The 18,882-nt window shown below is 47.2% G+C and overlaps 1 protein-coding gene across 1 annotated transcript in view; it reads left to right on the top strand.

Moving 5' to 3' along the window:
* The window catches only part of LOC126267807 (outer dense fiber protein 3-like protein 2), a 66,659-nt gene extending 53,950 nt beyond the window's left edge, over positions 1–12,709 (top strand). Inside the window, exon 4 of the mRNA XM_049973113.1 lies at positions 12,448–12,709. Within this exon, the coding sequence (XP_049829070.1) occupies positions 12,448–12,709 (262 nt within the window). The remainder of the gene's footprint in view (positions 1–12,447) is intronic.
* Positions 12,710–18,882: the final 6,173 nt, after the last annotated feature.

Below are 18,882 nucleotides of genomic sequence, written 5' to 3'. Positions count from 1 at the left end.
GACGGAGAAGCCTACTAATGTGACGTCACAAGTTCGTTGGAGGGCCCGTATATCTCGTTGGCCCCAGTTTCCACACACAGATCACTGTGGTTAACAGCGTGCCTTGTGCGTACGACAAACCAATCACTCTGCCCCTTTCGAACACACGTGCTGATATTGCGCCCTCTGACGTCGACGAATCGTACTGGCACACGCTTCAACGTTTCCACTTACAAGGGGGCCGCGCCTTCTCATCGTAATCGCTTCCTCAAGATGTATGGCATGTGGAGGGCTTGGCGTGAAACAGAAGTGACTGAAGTGGTAGCTCCAAATGGCCAAGCGTTTAGGAAAAAATAGCATTTCTGGCGCGGATTGATGGAGGCATGAGCCATTTGTGTTCAAAAGAATGGTTCAAATGGTTCTGAGCACTATGGGATTTAACATCTGAGGTCAGCAGTCCCCTAGAACTTAGAACTACTTAAACCTAACTAACCTAAGGATATCTCAAACATCCATACCCGAGGCAGGATTCGAACCTGCGACCGTTGCGGTCGCGCGGTTCGAGACTGAAGCGCCTAGAACCGCTCGGCCACTCCGGCCGGCCTATTTGTGTTTCCGTGGTTTCAGGGCATCAGTTGACACACAGGAAAAAGTACAGCACGGTAATCCGAGTGTCGTGGGGTCGAGTCCCTATGCGAAAAGCTTTTTTGTTTTCAATTTGTATGTTACTTACATTGAAAAGTAGACAGAAATATTTCTCAATATCTTGTATTTGTTAATATATACACGAAAGGCATCAAAGGGCGAGGCAGAGGAAAATTTCGGGTAGTAAATCCATTGCCAAGAATGTAGTTACAACATCCACGACAAGTTCGCGAGCAAATTTCCAGCACAGGATTGTAAGGAGTACACGACAAATTCGTTGGTAAAATTAGACCGTTTTATTATTCTACTGTTGATGATTTACACTCCTAGTGTTTCATTAATCGAGGAACAAGGAAGCAGTAATTTTCTCTGCATTTTTTTTTTTTTTTGTCTACTGTCTACTGACTGGTTTGATGCGGCCCGCCACGAATTTCTTTCCTGTGCTAACCTCTTCATCTCAGAGTAGCACTTGCAACCTACGTTCTCAATTATTTGGTTGACGTATTCCAATCTCTGTCTTCCTCTACAGTTTTTGCCCTCTACAGTTCCCTCTAGTACCATGGAAGTCATTCCCTCATGTCTTAGATGTCCTATCATCCTGTCCCTTCTCCTTATCAGTGTTTTCCACATATTCCTTTCCTCTCCGATTTTGCGTAGAACCTCCTCATTCCTTACCTTATCAGTCCACCTAATTTTCAACATTCGTCTACAGCACCACATCTCAAATGCTTCGATTCTCTTCTGTTCCGGTTTTCCCACAGTCCATGTTTCACTACCATACAATGCTGTACTCCAGACGTACATCCTCAGAAATTTCTTCCTCAAATTAAGGCCGGTATTTGACATTAGCAGACTTCTCTTGGCCAGAAATGCCTTTTTTGCCATAGCGAGTCTGCTTCTGATGTCTTCCTTTCTCCATCCGTCATTGGTTATTTTACTGCCTAGGTAGCAGAATTCCTTAACTTCATTGACTTCGTGATCATCAATCCTGATGTTAAGTTTCTCGCTGTTCTCATTTCTACTACTTCTCATTACCTTCGTCTTTCTCCGATTTACTCTCAAGCCATACTATGTACTCATTAGACTGTTCATTCCGTTCAGCAGATCATTTAATTCTTCTTCACTTTCACTCAGGATAGCAATGTCATCAGCGAATCGTATCATTGATATCCTTTCACCTTGTATTTTAATTCCACTCCTGAACCTTTCTTTTATTTCCATCATTGCTTCCTCGATGTACAGATTGAAGAGTAGGGGCGAAAGGCTACAGCCTTGTCTTACACCCTTCTTAATACGAGCACTTCGTTCTTGATCGTCCACTCTTATTATTCCCTCTTGGTTGTTGTACATATTGTATATGACCCGTCTCTCTCTATAGCTTACCCCTACTTTTTTCAGTATTTCGAACAGCTTGCACCATTTTATATTGTCGAACGCTTTTTCCAGGTCGTCAAATCCTATGAACGTGTCTTGATTTTTCTTTAGCCTTGCTTCCATTATTAGCCGTAACGTCAGAATTGCCTCTCTCGTCCCTTTACTTTTCCTAAAGCCAAACTGATCGTCACCTAGCGCATTCTCAATTTTCTTTTCCGTTCTTCCGTATATTATTCTTGTAAGCAGCTTCGATGCATGAGCTGTTAAGCTGATTGTGCGATAATTCTCGCACTTGTCAGCTCTTGCAGTCTTCGGAATTGTGTGGATGATGCTTTTCCGAAAGTCAGATGGTATGTCGTCAGACTCATATATTCTACACACCAACGTGAATAGACGTTTTGTTGCCACTTCCCCTAATGATTTTAGAAATTCTGATGGAATGTTATCTATCCCTTCTGCCTTATTTGACCGTAAGTCCTCCAAAGCTCTTTTAAATTCAGAGTCTAATACTGGATCCCCTATCTCTTCTAAATCGACTCCTGTTTCTTCTTCTATCACATCAGACAAATCTTCACCCTCATACAGGCTATCAATGTATTCTTTCCACCTATCTGCTCTCTCCTCTGCATTTAACAGTGGAATTCCCGTTGCACTCTTAATGTTACCACTGTTGCTTTTAATGTCACCAAAGGTTGTTTTGACTTTCCTGTATGCTGAGTCTGTCCTTCCTACAGTCATCGAAAAATATATGTCTTCACATTTTTCCTGCAACCATTTCTTCTTAGCTTCTCTGCACTTCCTATTTATTTCATTCCTCAGCGACTTGTATTTCTGTATTCCTGATTTTCCCGGAACATGTTTGTACTTCCTCCTTTCATCAATCAACTGAAGTATTTCTTCTGTTACCCATGGTTTCTTCGCAGCTACCTTCTTTGTACCTATGTTTTCCTTCCCAACTTCTGTGATGGCCCTTTTTAGAGATGTCCATTCCTCTTCAACTGGACTGCCTACTGCGCTATTCCTTATTGGTGTATCTATAGAGTTAGAGAACTTCAAACGTATCTCGTCATTCCTTAGAACTACCGTATCCCACTTCTTTGCGTATTGATTCTTCCTGACTAATGTCTTGAACTTCAGCCTACTCTTCATCACTACTATATTCTGATCTGAGTCTATATCTGCTCCTGGGTACGCCTTACAATCCAGTAACTGATTTCGGAATCTTTGTCTGACCATGATGTAATCTAATTGAAATCTTCTCGTATCTCCCGGCCTTTTCCAAGTATACCTCCTCCTCTTGTGATTCTTGAACAGGGTATTCGCTATTACTAGCTGAAACTTCTTACAGAACTCAGTCTTTCTGCTCTTTCATTCCTTGTCCCAAGCCCATATTTTCCTGTAACCTTTTCTTCTACTCCTTCCCCTACAACTGCATTCCAGTCGCCCATGCCTATTAGATTTTCGTCCCCCTTTACATACTGCATTACCCTTTCAATATCCTCATACACTTTCTCTGTCTATTCATTTTCAGCTTGCGACATCGGCATGTATACCTGAACTATCGTTGTCGGTGTTGGTCTGCTGTCGATTCTGATTAGAACAACCCGGTCACTGAACTGTTCACAGTAACACACCCTCTGCCCTACCTTCCTATTCATAACGAATCCTACACCTGTTATACCATTTTCTGCTGCTGTTGATATTACCCGATACTCATCTGACCAGCAATCCTTGTCTTCCTTCCACTTCACTTCACTGACCCCTACTATATCTAGATTTAGCCTTTGCATTTCCCTTTTCAGATTTTCTAGTTTCCCTACCACGTTCAAGCTTCTGACATTCCACGCCACGACTCGTAGAATGTTATCCTTTCGTTGATTATTCAATCTTTTTCTCATGGTAACCTCCCCCTTGGCAGTCCCCTCCCGGAGATTCGAATGGGGGACTATTCCGGTATCTTTTGCCAATGGAGAGATCATCATGACACTTCTTCAACTACAGGCCACATGTCCTGTGGATACACGTTACGTGTCTTTAATGCAGTGGTTTCCATTGCCTTCTGCATCCTCATGTCGTTGATAATTGCTGATTCTTCCGCCTTTAGGGGCAATTTCCCACCCCTACGACAAGAGAGTGCCCTGAACCTCTACCCGCTCCTCCGCCCTCTATGACAAGGCCGTTGGCAGAATGAGGCTGACTTCTTATGCCGGAAGTCTTCGGCCGCCAATTCTGATTATTTATCAAAATTTAGGCAGTGGCGGGGATCGAACCCGGGACCGAAGACGTTTCGATTATGAACCAAAGACGCTACGCTTTTTTTTATCAAAGACGCTACCCCTTTTTTTAGGTGGGGGAGGGCGGGGAAGGCAGAGTGATTAGGGGTCGTAACCCGAGGCCTGGTCACAGTGTCCCCCTCGTCCGTCAACGAATCAAGGAATCAGGGATGGGAAGGGAAAATCTTTTGTGGGAATCTTTATTTATTTATTTATTTATTTATTTTTATTTACTGTTTTAATACAAATTAATGTGGTTTTAGTTTATACCACAACAAAAATAAATGTAGCTAGCACCGCATCGAGCTCTGAGTAAAAAAAAAAAAAACCCAATATCTCGGCACGTTCCTACACCAAGGTAATGTATATGGGGAAAACGAAAAAAAGAGTGCTTCATACAGGATGCAGAAGGGTGTGTCGCTACTCTCCTTAGGCTTCATCATCCAGGTACGTCTTCACGTATATCATGTTATTCCACCGAGACTCGAACTCAGTCTTGTCAGCTCATTCAATGGGTGTCTTCTCCTACCTGTTGATGATCCAGCTGCGTGGAGGGTCGCGTAGGCCACTCCCTAAGTAATTAGAAAAATACTGTCTGTATTTTGGGTTCCGTACGAACTTGCAATGACGTTCTTGTAGGTAGTTCCAAAAGTCGAATACATCTTTAGGTCCATCGTGAAATATGTAGTGTACCGCATGCGCACGGATCCACGTAACACCGTTGGTCTTGGCGCGCGGGAAATACTGTTGATCCGGAAATAGTAGAAACCGAGGTGTAATGTGCTCCGGAGTCACTCGTAGAAAATACGACAAAATTTGTCGCACCAAGCGCCATACGTCCTCTGCTGCGCCACATGTGAGACGGTGTTCGTCCGTGTCTGGTACCCCGCAGTCTACGCAGAGAGACGATTCCGCCATGTTTATCTTGTGGAGGCGTGATCGGGTGATCTGTTTACCATTGACTGTGATATACCATGTGGATCGTACGGCTGTGTCCAGCGTAACCACGTGAATCGTCTTCCACACCACCTTCCAATTAATCTGAGGGCTTTTGGTCTCCACGATGTTTGGTGGGCGCCTCTGCTGTAGGACATGATATATCCCGCGCCGGCGCCTGTTTCGTCGGTGCTACTGCGATACGGACATAGCTGTGTTCAATGTAAAAGTTCCCGAAGTAGTAGAAGGTTGGGGATATGTCTTGCGTCGTCAGTGGGGGCATAAGGGAGGAAGGAGTCCAACAGCAAACCTGTCAAACTTTTCGGGTGGTGGCGCCACAGCTTGGTGTGTGAGCTGACATACAGGGCCACAGCTCTGTCGCGGACATGGACTAGACCAAGACCTCCCCTTTCTGGGGTAAGGGTCAGTGACTCATAACTGACTTTGAAGAGCATGCCTGTACTGACGTATGTTCCGAATGCCGCTAATAGACGTCGAGCCATCAGTAACGGTATTGGAAGGCGCGATGCGAGGTAAACATTGACGAAGTGTGTCCTTTGGAGAATGTCCAGGGTCCGCAGACGAAGGTTGAAGATCTGGACCCGTATTTGTTGTAATAAGCGGCAGTAGTTAAGAGACGCAGTGCGCCGTATGTCGTTGTGAAACTCTATTCCGAGACATTTGATAGTGCCACGAAGCTGTAGGAGTTCGACACACGCTGGGGTCAACCCGTCTCCTATGGCCATGGCGACAGATTTGGCGACTTTGAGACGGCTGCCGGAAGCCACACCTTACGTGGTAATCCATTCTAGTGCTCTGTTGACATCGTCGCGATTGCGGAACACGAGAACCAGGTCGTCTGCATACGCTGTACAGCGAAATGTGACGTCACGTAGGGTAAGACCGGTGAGGCGTTGACGGAGGCCACAGAGGAGCGGTTCCAGTGCCAGAGCATATAGTAACGTCGACAAGGGGCAGCCTTGACGCACGGGGCGGAAAATCGCGAGGGACTGCGAGAGACGCCCGTTAACGAGTACTTTGGAAGTCGCCCCTCGGAGGAGGGGCACCAAGACGTCTGTGAATTGCTGCGGGTACTGCATATGCTGGAGAACGGACGTTAGGTACGCGTGATCCACTCGATCGAAAGCTTGGCTAAAATCTAGTGATGCCAGCGTTCCCGGGATGCGGCGTGCCCTGGCTAGAGCTATTAAGTCACGGTATCGACACAGTGCTGTGTGGATGTTGTTGATACCCCTAGGGAAGTCTGATCTGGCGAGATGACGTAAGGTAGGGTCGGTCGTAGACGGTTTGCTAACAGTCTGGTGAATATCTTCATGTCGCAGTTGACGAGTGTTAGCGGGCGGTAATCTTGTATTCGAGCCCCACCTTTAGGTTTGTGAACCGGTATAATTATTCCTTCTACGAAGGTCGCAGGGAGCGGCACCGCGGGGGACATAAGTTCCCGACAGATGTCTGTTAACTTGGGAGCCAGTAAATAATGGAAAGTTCTATAAAACTCCACAGGGAGCCCGTCCGGGCCAGGAGATTTATTCGCCGCTCCTTTACCGATGGCGTCGATAACTTCGTCTTCCGTAATGTCGTTCAATAATTCAGTTTGTAAATCCTGTGGGACAACGCCGTAAACCAGTTGTGAGACTGCTGTCACCGTCGTCGGGTCGGAACATTGAGTAGAATAAAGTCGTGCGTAATGGTCGAAGAACGCTGCAGCAATATCGCGTTGTGTGGTGCGACGACGGCCGTCCTCAGTGGTGACGGCATGTATCAGCGCCAGTCTTCGCAGTGTACGTTCTCGGATGGCGTGGTACGTGGTGGGTCGTTCCGTTGCGAGTCTGTCTTGTGTTCGCGCTCGGACGATCGTCCCTTCGAGGTGGCGGCGCATATGAGCTACGATCTGTGCTTTCGCACGCTGAACTGTCAACTGTCGTTCCGGTGTGGGTGGCAAGGAGGCGCATTCGCGAAGGACGGTGAAATAAAAATCAAGGGTCTGTCGACTCCAAGCAGCAGTCTCACGACCATACGTAATAAAGGTTCGCCGTAGGGCCGGCTTGTCGCAGGTTAACCACCAACCAATCGACGTAGGATACGTTGGGAGGCGGCGGACGCACAAACTCCACGTGTCTTCGATGGCACGTTGACAATCCGGAGAAGCGAGATGAGCAAGGTTTATTTTCCAGGGATGTCGGCTACGTCACACCCGTTGGCGACGAAGGGTGACGGCACATATATAGGCCTCGTGATCAGAAAAGGCTACTGGCCACACCTCAGTGTCACTCACCGTTGCCGCGAGAGAACGGGAGACGTAAATCCTATCGATGCGACTAGACGAGTGACTCGTGAAATGGGTGTATCCTGGTCTATTTCCTCGAACATGTTCCCATGTATCTACCAGCTGGAGATTGCCGATGGGTGTCCCAAGTTCGGGGCACGGTGAATGGCGTGGCAGCTGATCTTTAGGTGCTTGGGTGCAATTGAAATCGCCCCCTAATATCAAGTCATCGTGCCTGCCCTGAAAAAGGGGTGCTATTCCTTCTGCGAAGAAGAGCGATCGGTCACGACGGCGATTCGTTCCGGAAGGGGCGCACACATTGATAAAGCGGACGCCTTGCACAGTTACGGCCATTCCTCTAGCGTCGGGGAGATATCGGACTTCGTCCGCCTCGAGGCCCTCTCTGAGGAGAATTGCGACTCCACTGTTAGTTGGCGAGGCGTGGGACACATGAGCCGTATAACCATACATACCCGGGAAATCGGCGACGAAGACTTCTTGGAGAAAGACAATGTCAACGTCTGCTGCATTGAGCATGCCTTGGAGCAGCGACAACTTCGTACGTGTCCGAATCTTGTTAATGTTGATGATCGTTAAGTGATAGGTCTGTAGATCGTCTCCTGCGGAGGGGGCCGCCGTCAGTGTCGCCGTAAAAGGTGGGGCCTGTGATCTGCTGGCCGCGTCTGCGCCGTCATCTGTTGCTACTCGGGAGGGGCCGAGTTGTGGGAGGAGAGACCCCTCGCCTCATCCACCACAGCGGCCGTAGAATCGTCTTCAATGTCATCCGCCCAAGGTCCGTAAATTAACGGTGGCTGCGGTAGAACACTTGTGGGCTGAGTGACTAAGGGTGAATCCGCAGTTGTTTCCGGTTGTGTACCAACGGCGGGTAATGTGCTGGCCATCAATTTGCCAGAGAGAGCGGAATCGGGTTTGTCAAAATCAGACAGATCTCGTGTCATCCATTTTCCTCGTCGTTTCGTCGGCCGTCCGCTCTTCAACTGGAGAAGACGTCCGCTGGAGGCAATCGTCTGAGGGTGTGCGACGTCGCTTTTTATGTTTTCTCGGTGACCTTTGTTTGCGGACGGGGGTTTCTGTGTCCGAAAGAGCTTGTGGCTCCCGTATAGCATCCCCTTCAGGTACAAAGGCAGAGGTCGGTACAACCCTAGCGTCGAGTTCCATTTTCTCGTTCGAATCTTCATGTGGAGTCGATGGGCGGCGTTCTGCAACCTCTGCAGACACCGTAATGGTGTTGGTCAATCCAGGACCGGCGACAGGCGCGCATTCTTCCTGTCTTCCCAGGGGGTTGTCGTCTGTCATGACAGTCGATCGTGTCACCTCTGCGTAATTGAGGGGGAGGGCCTTGAGCGTAGGAGGTGGCGTCGTGTCATGTAACGGAAGTTGTGTAACCCAACGTTGAATACACGCCGAGCGTACTTGATCCTCCTGGCCACAACCAGAACAAGTACGAGGTTGTCCTTCGTACATTACTATTGCTCGACAGCCACCTATGACTAAGTAGGACGGCATATGTTTCTTTAATTCAATTTTCACTTGTCGGACGCCGTTGAGGACCTGGTACGTCTCGAAGGTGTTCCATTTTTCGGCCACGTGGCTAATTACCGTCCCGTAAGGGCGGAAAGCTGAGGTAACGACGTCCGGTGGTACTTCGAAAGGTAGTTCGAAGACTCTTAGTGTGCTTAATCCTAGTCCAGCATGGTCAACAGTAACCTCTCCGATGTGACCATCGGAGTGTTTGAAATTGAGAGAGTTCGCGCATCTGTTCACAACTGCGTGACACAACTCGTCATCGACCATCTTGACGTAAACGACGCTACTTGTGATGGATAGGTGGATACCGATGATGTGCTGTGTTGGTATTTGAACTTCGTCACGGATGAATCGTTCTACTTCAAAGACTCGTGGTCGTGCGTAGTCGGGCTGGAAGGTGATCTTGATGGTAGCTTTTCTGTACGAATGAGCCATGGCGACTCAGTGTTAACGGACGCGAGTATTAGCTGCGGCGAGGAAGTAAACAAACTATGCGCACTCGCGACTCTGCAGACGGGACCTAAACAAGACGTCCTCGCCGCTCACCGGTCGAAAGCAGACTGCCATCCTTAGACCACGGGTACCCTTCTCTGCATCTTACACATGTTATTAACGCTTCGGTTTTACGGTTCGGCATCGTTTTTAAAGTTTCTGAAGGAAAACAAACTTGATTTACATTCATCAGAGTTTCTCACTCATTGCACGGCTTGCAGCAAACCACGCGTAACGCTGGTGGAAGGGCGAAATGAAACTAATGGCATACGAATTCCTGTGCGCTGTAATTACAATCCCTTCTTGGAAAGTTATTTGCAGAGTTGTCGTGGACACTGTAAGTACAATCAATTCTTGAAAATTCATTTACTACTCCAAATTTTCCTTTGCCTTTCCATTTCATGCCTTTTATGAAAATATTAAGAAACTGGTTGTATTGAACATTTTGGTTTATTTACAGTGCAGCTGACGTAAAAATAGAAAATTAAAAGAAAAGCATCCGTGTAGAGACTCGAGCCTACAGCTCTCTGTTTACCGTTCTTCTCTCTTTCCACTGCGCCAGCCGCTGGCTGGAAGGCGCGGAAACATAACTGGCTCATGCCGCGCTCGACCCTAGACCAAACTCATAATGACTAATTTTTATTTATTTGTTTCTTTATTAACGTTACAGAGTGACCCACCGCCTTGGTAATCATAGTGAGTTACTTGTCACTAAAAACTAGTAACAAAGCTGCAGAGGTTGTTTCTTCGTCTTTTTCTGTAGCTTCTCTCAATGCTGTTAGTTATCCTCTGTTTTACAAAACAGCTTTGTTAATTGAAAAAAAAACACATGTAATACATAAAATAAATTTTAGAAAACGAAAACAAATTTAACCATGTTGTTAATAAGAAAATAATAGAAGGTAGGAAACATTTAGATGGAAAAAGAGATTCCTTTGCTGGGTATTTCCGTAAATACTTACGCCCTGATCACGTGACTTAGCATATTGTATTACATTATTTTGTGCACTACTGGCCATTAAAATTGCTACACCAAGAAGAAATGCAGATGATAAACGGGCATTTATTGGACAAATATATTATACTAGAAGTGACATGTGATTACATTTTCACGCAATTTGGGTGCACAGACCCTGAGAAATCAGTACCCAGAACAACCACCTCGGGCCATAATAATGGCATTGATACGCCTGGGCATTGAGTCAAACAGAGCTTGGATGGCGTGTGCAGGTACAGCTGCCCATGTAGCTCCAACGCGATACCAAAGTTCGTCAAGAGTAGTGACTGGTGTATTGTGACGAGCCAGTTGCTCGGACACCATTGACCAGACGTTTTCAATTGGTGAGAGATCTGGAGAATGTGCTGTCCAGGTCAGCAGTCGAACATTTTCTGTATCCAGAAACGCCCATGCGGACCTACAACATGCGGTCGTGCATTATCCTGCTGAAATGTACGGTTTCGCAGGGATAGAATGAAGGGTAGAGCCACGGGTCGTAAAACATCTGAAATGTAAGGTCCACTGTTCAAAGTTCCGTCAATGAGAACAAGAGGTGACCGAGACGTGTAACCAATGGCACCCCATAGCATCACGCCGGGTGATACACTACTTCAATGTGCGTTCACCGTGATGTCGCCAAACACGGATGCGACCATCATGATGGTTTAAACAGAACTTGGGTTCATCTAAAAATATGACGTTTTGCCAATCGTGCACCCAGGTTCGTCGTTCTGTACACGATCGCAGGCGCTCCTGTTTGTGATGCAGCGTCAAAGATAACCGCAGCGATGGTCTCCGAGCTGATAGTCCATGATGCTGCAAACGTCGTCGAACTGTTCGTGCAGATGTATGTTGTCTTGCAAACGTCCCCATCTGTTGACTGAGGGATCGAGACGTGGCTGCACGATCCGTTACAGCCATGCGAATAAGATGCCTGTCATCTCGACTGCTAGTAATACGAGGCCGTTGGGATCCAGCAGGGCGTTCCGTATTACCCTCCTGAACGCACCGATTCCATATTCTGCTAACAGTCATTGGATTTCGACCAACGCGAGCAGCAATGTCGCGATACGATAAACCGATATCAAAGTCGGCAACGTGATGGTGCGCATTTCTCCTCCTTACACGAGGCATCACAACAACGTTTCACCAGACAACGCCGGTCAACTGCTGTTTGTGTGTGAGAAATCGGTTGGAAACTTTCTCCATGTCAGCAATTTGTAGGTGTCGCCACCGGCGCCAACGTTGTGTGAATGCTCTGAAAAGCTAATCATTTGCATATGACAGCATCCTCTACCTGTCGGCTAAATTTCGCGTCTGTAGCACGTCATCTTCGTGGTGTAGCAATTTTAATGGCCAGTACTGTAAGAAAATAATAGACGGTAGTAAAGATTTAGATGGAAAAAGAGGTTCCTTTACTGGGTATTTCAAGTGGGTGGGGTTCCGTAAATACTTCGGGCCTGTCTCACCCGAATTGACATATTGTATTACATTATACTGTATTAACGGCTCATGGCTTGTCCGACTTAAGCCAAAAACGCTATTTTTTTGTTACAAGCGGTTGGTCATCTAGAGTTCCCAGGTCTGACACTTTTATTTCTGTCTAGCCTTCTTGGAAGAAAACGGTGTTGTCGGGTAGCCTCGGTCCCCTTGCTGATTTGACGTCTCCGCACCGACTGAGCGTGGCGGAACACTGTCCTGTCCTGTCACACAAAAGAGGGCGCTGATGGGTCTACGTGCACATTTGCACCCTGCTATCCTTATTACTTATTACGGTTGCACTATTCACCACATCCTTCGGATGTGGAATGTTGCTTCTGGGTGCTGCGCCTTTGGCGAACGGTAGCGTGTGACAGTGGCTGGCGCTCCTTGCCGTAACGAGCAGGTGGCAGATGAGCGTCGCGGCGCGTGCGCAGGCGCGGCTGGCTGACGGAGCCGCTGTACGAGTCGAGTCCGGGTCCCGCGGGCTACGTGCCGCCGCCCCCAGAGGTGTACCTGCGGCGAGCGGCCAAGGCCGCGGTGTGCGGCCGCCGGCCTCCCATGCCGCAGTCGGCGCGCCCCGGCCCGGACGCCTACTACCCCAGCTACGCCTGGGGCCGACACACGCCCGCCTTCTCCTTCCGGAAGCGCAACTCGCCGCTCGTCATGGCCTTCTTCCTGCGGGAGGACAACCCCTGACGCCGGCGTCGCCTCACTTCAACTTATATTTCCTGTGTCCCTCTAGTAAATCAGTAAAGTACTTTTACCGTGTGAAGAGTTCATTTCCTCTGCGCCTCGGAGTTGCCGTGGCATTGAGTGAAATCACACTCGCGGACGGTTCGAAGATCGTCGCACTATTGGCGCTGTGCCGCGCACGAGACAGATGTAGGGGTTCGATAGAAATATCGAAACGCCTGCGATAAATGCATGTTCGAACGTAAATGTAGATTCTAGCCAAAGCTACAGGGTGTGCTCTGGTGTTTGACCGTAAACGGCACACTTGCGACCTCAAAACCTCGGAAGTGTCTGTCGTGGTACGAACAGTGTTCTGTGTAGCTCTTGGTGCATTACGTCAGAGCTAAGTGAATCGAACATACGCCGGTTGGTTGTTGGTTAATCGTATGACGGGTGCTTTCGTAACAAGGATTTGGTCTTTCAAGAGGCACCCTATCGAGGATTTATACCACATACGCACAAAGCGGCAAAACGTTATCCGGTAAATCAGAACGCGAGCGGAAGTACACTACTGACCATTAAAATTGCTACAGCACGAAGATGACGTGCTACACACGCGAAATTTAACCGACAAGAGGAAGATGCTGTGAGATGCAAATGATTAGCTTTTCAGAGTATTTACACAAGGTTGGCGCCGGTGGCGACACCTACGACGTGCTGACATGAGGGAAGTTTCCAACCGATTTCTCACACACAAACAGCAGTTGACCGGCGTTGCCTGGTGAAACGTTGTTGCGATGCCTCGTGTAAGGAGGAGAAATGTGTACCATCACGTTTCCGACTTTGATAAAGGTCGGACTGTAGCCTATCGCGATTGCGGTTTATCGTATATCGCGACACTGCTGCTCGCGTTGGTCGAGATCCAATGACTGTTAGCAGAATATGGAATCCGTGGGTTCAGGAGCGTAATAAGGAACGCCCTGCTGGATCCCAAAGGCCTCCTATAATTAGCAGTAGAGATCACAGTCATCTTATCCGCATGGCTGAAACGTATAGTGCAACCACGTCTCGATCCCTCAGTCAACAGATGCGGACGTTTGCAAGACAACAACCATCTGCACGAACAGTTCGACGACGTTGGCAGCACCATGGACTATCACCTCGGAGACTATGGCTGCGATTACCCTTGACGCTGCATCACAGACACGAGCGCCTTCGATGGTGTACTCGACGACGAACCTGGGTGCACAAATGGCAAAAGTCATTTTTTTTCGGATGAATCCAGGTTCTGTTTACAGCATCATGATGCTCACAACCGTGTTTGGCGTCATCGCGGTGAACGCACGTGGGAAGCTTGTATTCGTCATCGCCATACTGGCGTATCACCCGGCGTGATGGTATGGGGTGTGCCATTCGTTACAAGTTTCGGTCACCTCTTGTTCGCATTGACGGCACTTCGAACAGTGGACGTTAGATTTCACATGTGTTACGACTCGTGGCTCTACCCTTCATTCGATCCCTGCGAAACCCTACATTTCAGCAAGATAATGCACGACCGCGTGTTGCGGGTCCTGTACGGGCCTTTGTGGATACACAAAATGTTCGACTGCTGCCCTGGCCAGCACGTTCTCCACAGATCTCTAACCAACTGAAAACGTCTGGTCAATGGTGGCCAAGCAACTGGCTCGTCACAATACGCCAGTCACTATTCTTGATGAACAGTGGTATCGTGTTGAAGCTGCATGGGCAGCTGTACCTGTACACGCCATCCAAGCTCTGTTTGACTCAATGCCTAGGCGTATCAAGGCCGTTATTACGGCTAGAGGTGTTTGTTCTGGGTACAGATTTCTCAGGATCTATGCACCCAAATTGCGTGAAAATGTATGACATGTCAGTTCTCGTATAATACATTTGTCCAATGAATACACGTTTAGCATATGCATTTTTTTCTTGGTGTAGCAATTTTAATGGCCAGTAGTGTAGTAGTTGAATGATCGTGACGAACGGTAGTTGAAGACGATTCTGACGAAAAACTGACGACAGCTGTAAAAGTCACTGCAGAGCTGAATGTCGCATTCGCGAACAGTGTCAGCACCGAAACAATACGAAGGACTCTAGACGCAAGGAAGTGCAGGGCGAGCTGTAATTCCGAAACCACTCACTAGTGACTCAAATGCCGGTAACAAGGAAACGTGGTGCCGAAGACATAAAACTGGGACTGTGGAGCAACGGATGAAAATCAGTTGGTCGGATGAGTCTTGCTTCTCACAGTTTGCAACTTCCCGCCGAGTTTACGTCGCATGACTGAAACACTGCGGGAGGTTCGGCAACGATTTGGGCAGCCGTATTGCAGTATTCCATGGGCTCCGTAGTCACTGTGCAAGGGCGCGTGATTGTCAAAGATAGTGTGACCATATTGGGTGATCAGGTCCATCCTACGGTGCAACCTTTTTTCCCCAATGGTGATTTTCTGTTCCAAGACGCCAGAGTCCCTGCTCACACAGCTCGCATCTTCCAGGACTGGTTTTGCAAGCGCGAGGGTGAATTGTCGCCTCTCCCCTGGCCAACACGGTCACCAGATCTCAATATTATTGAGCCTTTGTGGTCTACTTGGGACTGAAATTATTATCTGAATTTGTCAACATTTTGCAGAAAAATGGTATAAGATTCCCTTGAAAACTCTACATGTGCTGTATTTTTCCCTTCCGAGACTGGAAGATGTTTTGAATATCAATGCTTTTCAAAAATGGCTCAAATGACTCTGAGCACTATGGGACTTAACATCGCAGGTCATCAGTCCCCTAGAACTTAGAACTACTTAAAACTAACTAATCTAAGGAAATCACACACATCCATGCCCCAGGCAGGATTTGAACCTGCGACCGTAGCGGTCGCTCGGTTCCAGACTGAAGCGCCTAGAACCGCTCAGCCACTCCGGCCGGCATCAACGGTTTTCCTACGCCTTATTATGCATGGCAGTGTGTCGTGTTTTTGTTTCCATATTTTTGTGCATACCTTATACGCGCTTAATGCTGCGCAGATTTATGGGAAACGTTCTTGGCTGACTCAGATTGGTATTGCTACACTATTAAGTCAGTCTAAGTAATGGAAACGAACTAGAAACAAATGTTATAGAAAGGAGATGAGGTTGGAGATACGATATTATGAGAAGACTTTGAGGAGCACTTGAAGTCCCGAGTCTAAACAAACCCCCTGTACTAGACACATTTCTTCAGAACTAATGAGATGCTTGCAGGAGCCACCCATAATTAAGCTATTCCTTCTGGTGCGCGTTATGTGTGAGACAGGAGAATTGCCGCCAGAGTTCAAGGGGTTGGTTCAAATGGCTCTGAGCACTATGGGACTCAACTGCTGTGGTCATTAGTCCCCTAGAACTTAGAACTACTTAAACCTAACTAACCTAAGGACATCACACATATCCATGCCCGAGGCAGGATTCGAACCTGCGACCGTAGCAGTCGCACGGTTCCGGACTGAGCGCCTAGAACCGCGAGACCACCGCGGCCGGCAGAGTTCAAGGGGGATGTTATACTTTCATTTTCAAAGAAAACAATTGCTGACAGGTGTGAATATTAGCGAACCATCAGTTTAATAAGTCATGGTTCAAATGGCTCTGAGCACTATGGGACTTAACATCGGAGGTCATAAGTCCCCTAGAACTTAGAACTACTTAAACCTAACTAACCTAAGGACATCACACAATAACCAGTCATCACGAGGCAGAGAAAATCCCTGACCCCGCCGGTAATAAGTCATGATCGTAAAATACTGACACGAATTATTTACAGAAGAATGGAAAAACAGTAAACGCCGATCACAGCGATGAATATTTTGAGTTCTGGAAAAATGTAGGAACTCGCTAGCCAATACTGGCTTTACGACTTCAAGATAGACTGAAAAACTGAAAAAGGCAAACCTACGTTTATCACATTTGTAGGTTTAAATAAAGCCTTTGACAATATTGACTGGAATACGTATTTCCAAATCCTGAAAGTAGCAGGGATCAATCACAAAAAGCCAAACGTTTTTACAAGTTGCCCAGAAATTAGACAGCGGTTGTGAGAGTGCGAACATATTAAAGTGAAGCAGTGATTGAGATGGCAGTGAAATAACGTTATTCAATATGTACATTAAACAAGCAGTAAAGGTAACTAAAGAGAAAGTTGGAAGGGGAATTGAAGTTCAAGAAGAAGAGATAAAAATCTTTGTGTATAACCAAGGTCGTTTTAATTCTGTCAGAAACCGCGAAGGACCTGGAAGAGCAGTTGGATGGAATGCGACCTGAAAAAAGATGTAAAGTGATACAACATTTGTGGACTGCAGTCGAATTAAATAAGGCAACGCTGAGTGAATCTCGTAAATGAAGAGGTTTGCACAGTACAGAGTAGCATGGAGAAGCTACAGGTACAAAAGAATAGTCTTCGGACTGAACACCACAACAACAGCAACAACAATAAGTGTCGCCAGTCCCGCTGTGACTCGCGAGACATGGTTATATTCTCACTACTCCTTAGGTAATAGAAGTCCTTTAACTGTTTAACTCTCTGTCCCCCTAATACGACCTGGGATTTTGTCCTTAGCAAGAGGACTAGTACAGGATGCACCCAGCCCCATGAAGGGAGGAGTTACTCGACCAATTAGTAGCGGATCCTAGGTCAAGGAAACCGACAACGTTGGAGAGCAGAGTGATGAGTGACCACATGCCCCTCTACACCGCACCCGCTGACACCATTGGCAGAGGATGACACGACGGTCGGCCGGCACCGATGCCCGACTAGATCCAGATTGCGGAACTTCATAAAACTCTAACCACTTTCGGAATCATTCCGAGATCCGACCACTGAACCGGAATATGTTCGTCGCTAACAACAAAATACAGCGCCTCCAGCTGTCTCCTAAGGACGCCCGCTGATAAGCTCCACAACAACACTTGTTAAGGTCAACAGGAAAAAAGTCACACAGAAACATCACAGCCGCATTTGCACGGAACCAAATTAACTTTATTGGTATTAATTATATTGGTATTAATTAACCCCTCCCAAGTCCGTCACTTGTATCCATCACCACCTCCCTGCAGATAATTGACCATAGTAAACTCTGGGGCCTCTTTAACCCGCACTAGTCCACACCCACTAATGCGCAATACAGGTCGCGAAAAATAGGTAAGTGTCTTAGCAGTATTCGACCCCCACCCACGAGAATGCACTTTCGAATGATTTGTACTTTCTCTACGAGAAAAGTAACAACTTTGGTCAAACAGGGCCACTAACTCCAGACTCCCGAAATGGCAACAGCTCTAAGACACGAACTCCGCTCCAGAGGGCCTATTACTTGTCATCCTACCTCTACGAGGGCTGTCAGCACACTGCTCGATCTGGCGTTCCCCAAAATTATATAGGGCGTCCACATGAAACCTCCCAGCTTTCCAACTGCAATAAAAAAAGACAAAGAAGAAGAAGAAGAAGAAGAAGAAGCTACTATGAGACATAGATACTTACAGTTTGCGACATCACGTACAGCAACTCTGAAAGTTTTGCGCAGATTTTGTTTTCTAAGCGATTCCTTTTCTTTTGCTTCAAGTACTAAATAATTACCAAAAGTGACTACATCGCAACAGAGAGGTCTCTGATTGGGGTAGAGAGTTCGAACCGTGTCGTCACCGATTGTACCTTTTCCTTTAACTTACAGCAAGAGTGTCAATAAAGTGAGTCCTGTGTTTTATATTCTTGTAGAACAAATCTTTACACATTTTGACAAATAATATACATAATTTAGACTTGGAATAACATTGTATCATTTAATTTGAGGGTCCAATTGTGTCTTACATCACAATGTGTGCGAAGATCGAAGTATAGACGTGTTTGAGAGCTCAGTGGGAGAACAGAACAAGACGGTTCGCACTAACTTCACTTCGTCCGAACGGGTCTTGGAAGGCCCAACGGCACTGACCGGCCGCCGTGTCATCCTCAACGCTGGATGCGGATATCTCTCTCTCTCTCTCTCTCTCTCTCTCTCTCTCTCTCTCTCTCTCTCTCTCTCTCTCTCTCTGTGTGTGTGTGTGTGTGTGTGTGTGTGTGTGTGTGTGTGTGTGTGTAGGGACACGTGACATCGTAAGTATATGCTCTTATACTATGGACCACAAGCACCACAGATATATTCTGTGATTGTACTGCTTA

This window comes from Schistocerca gregaria, chromosome 4, assembly GCF_023897955.1.
Source record: "Schistocerca gregaria isolate iqSchGreg1 chromosome 4, iqSchGreg1.2, whole genome shotgun sequence".
Lineage (NCBI taxonomy): Eukaryota > Metazoa > Arthropoda > Insecta > Orthoptera > Acrididae > Schistocerca > Schistocerca gregaria.
Note: the sequence above shows the minus strand (reverse complement) of the source record. Positions and strands in the feature narration are given on the sequence as shown.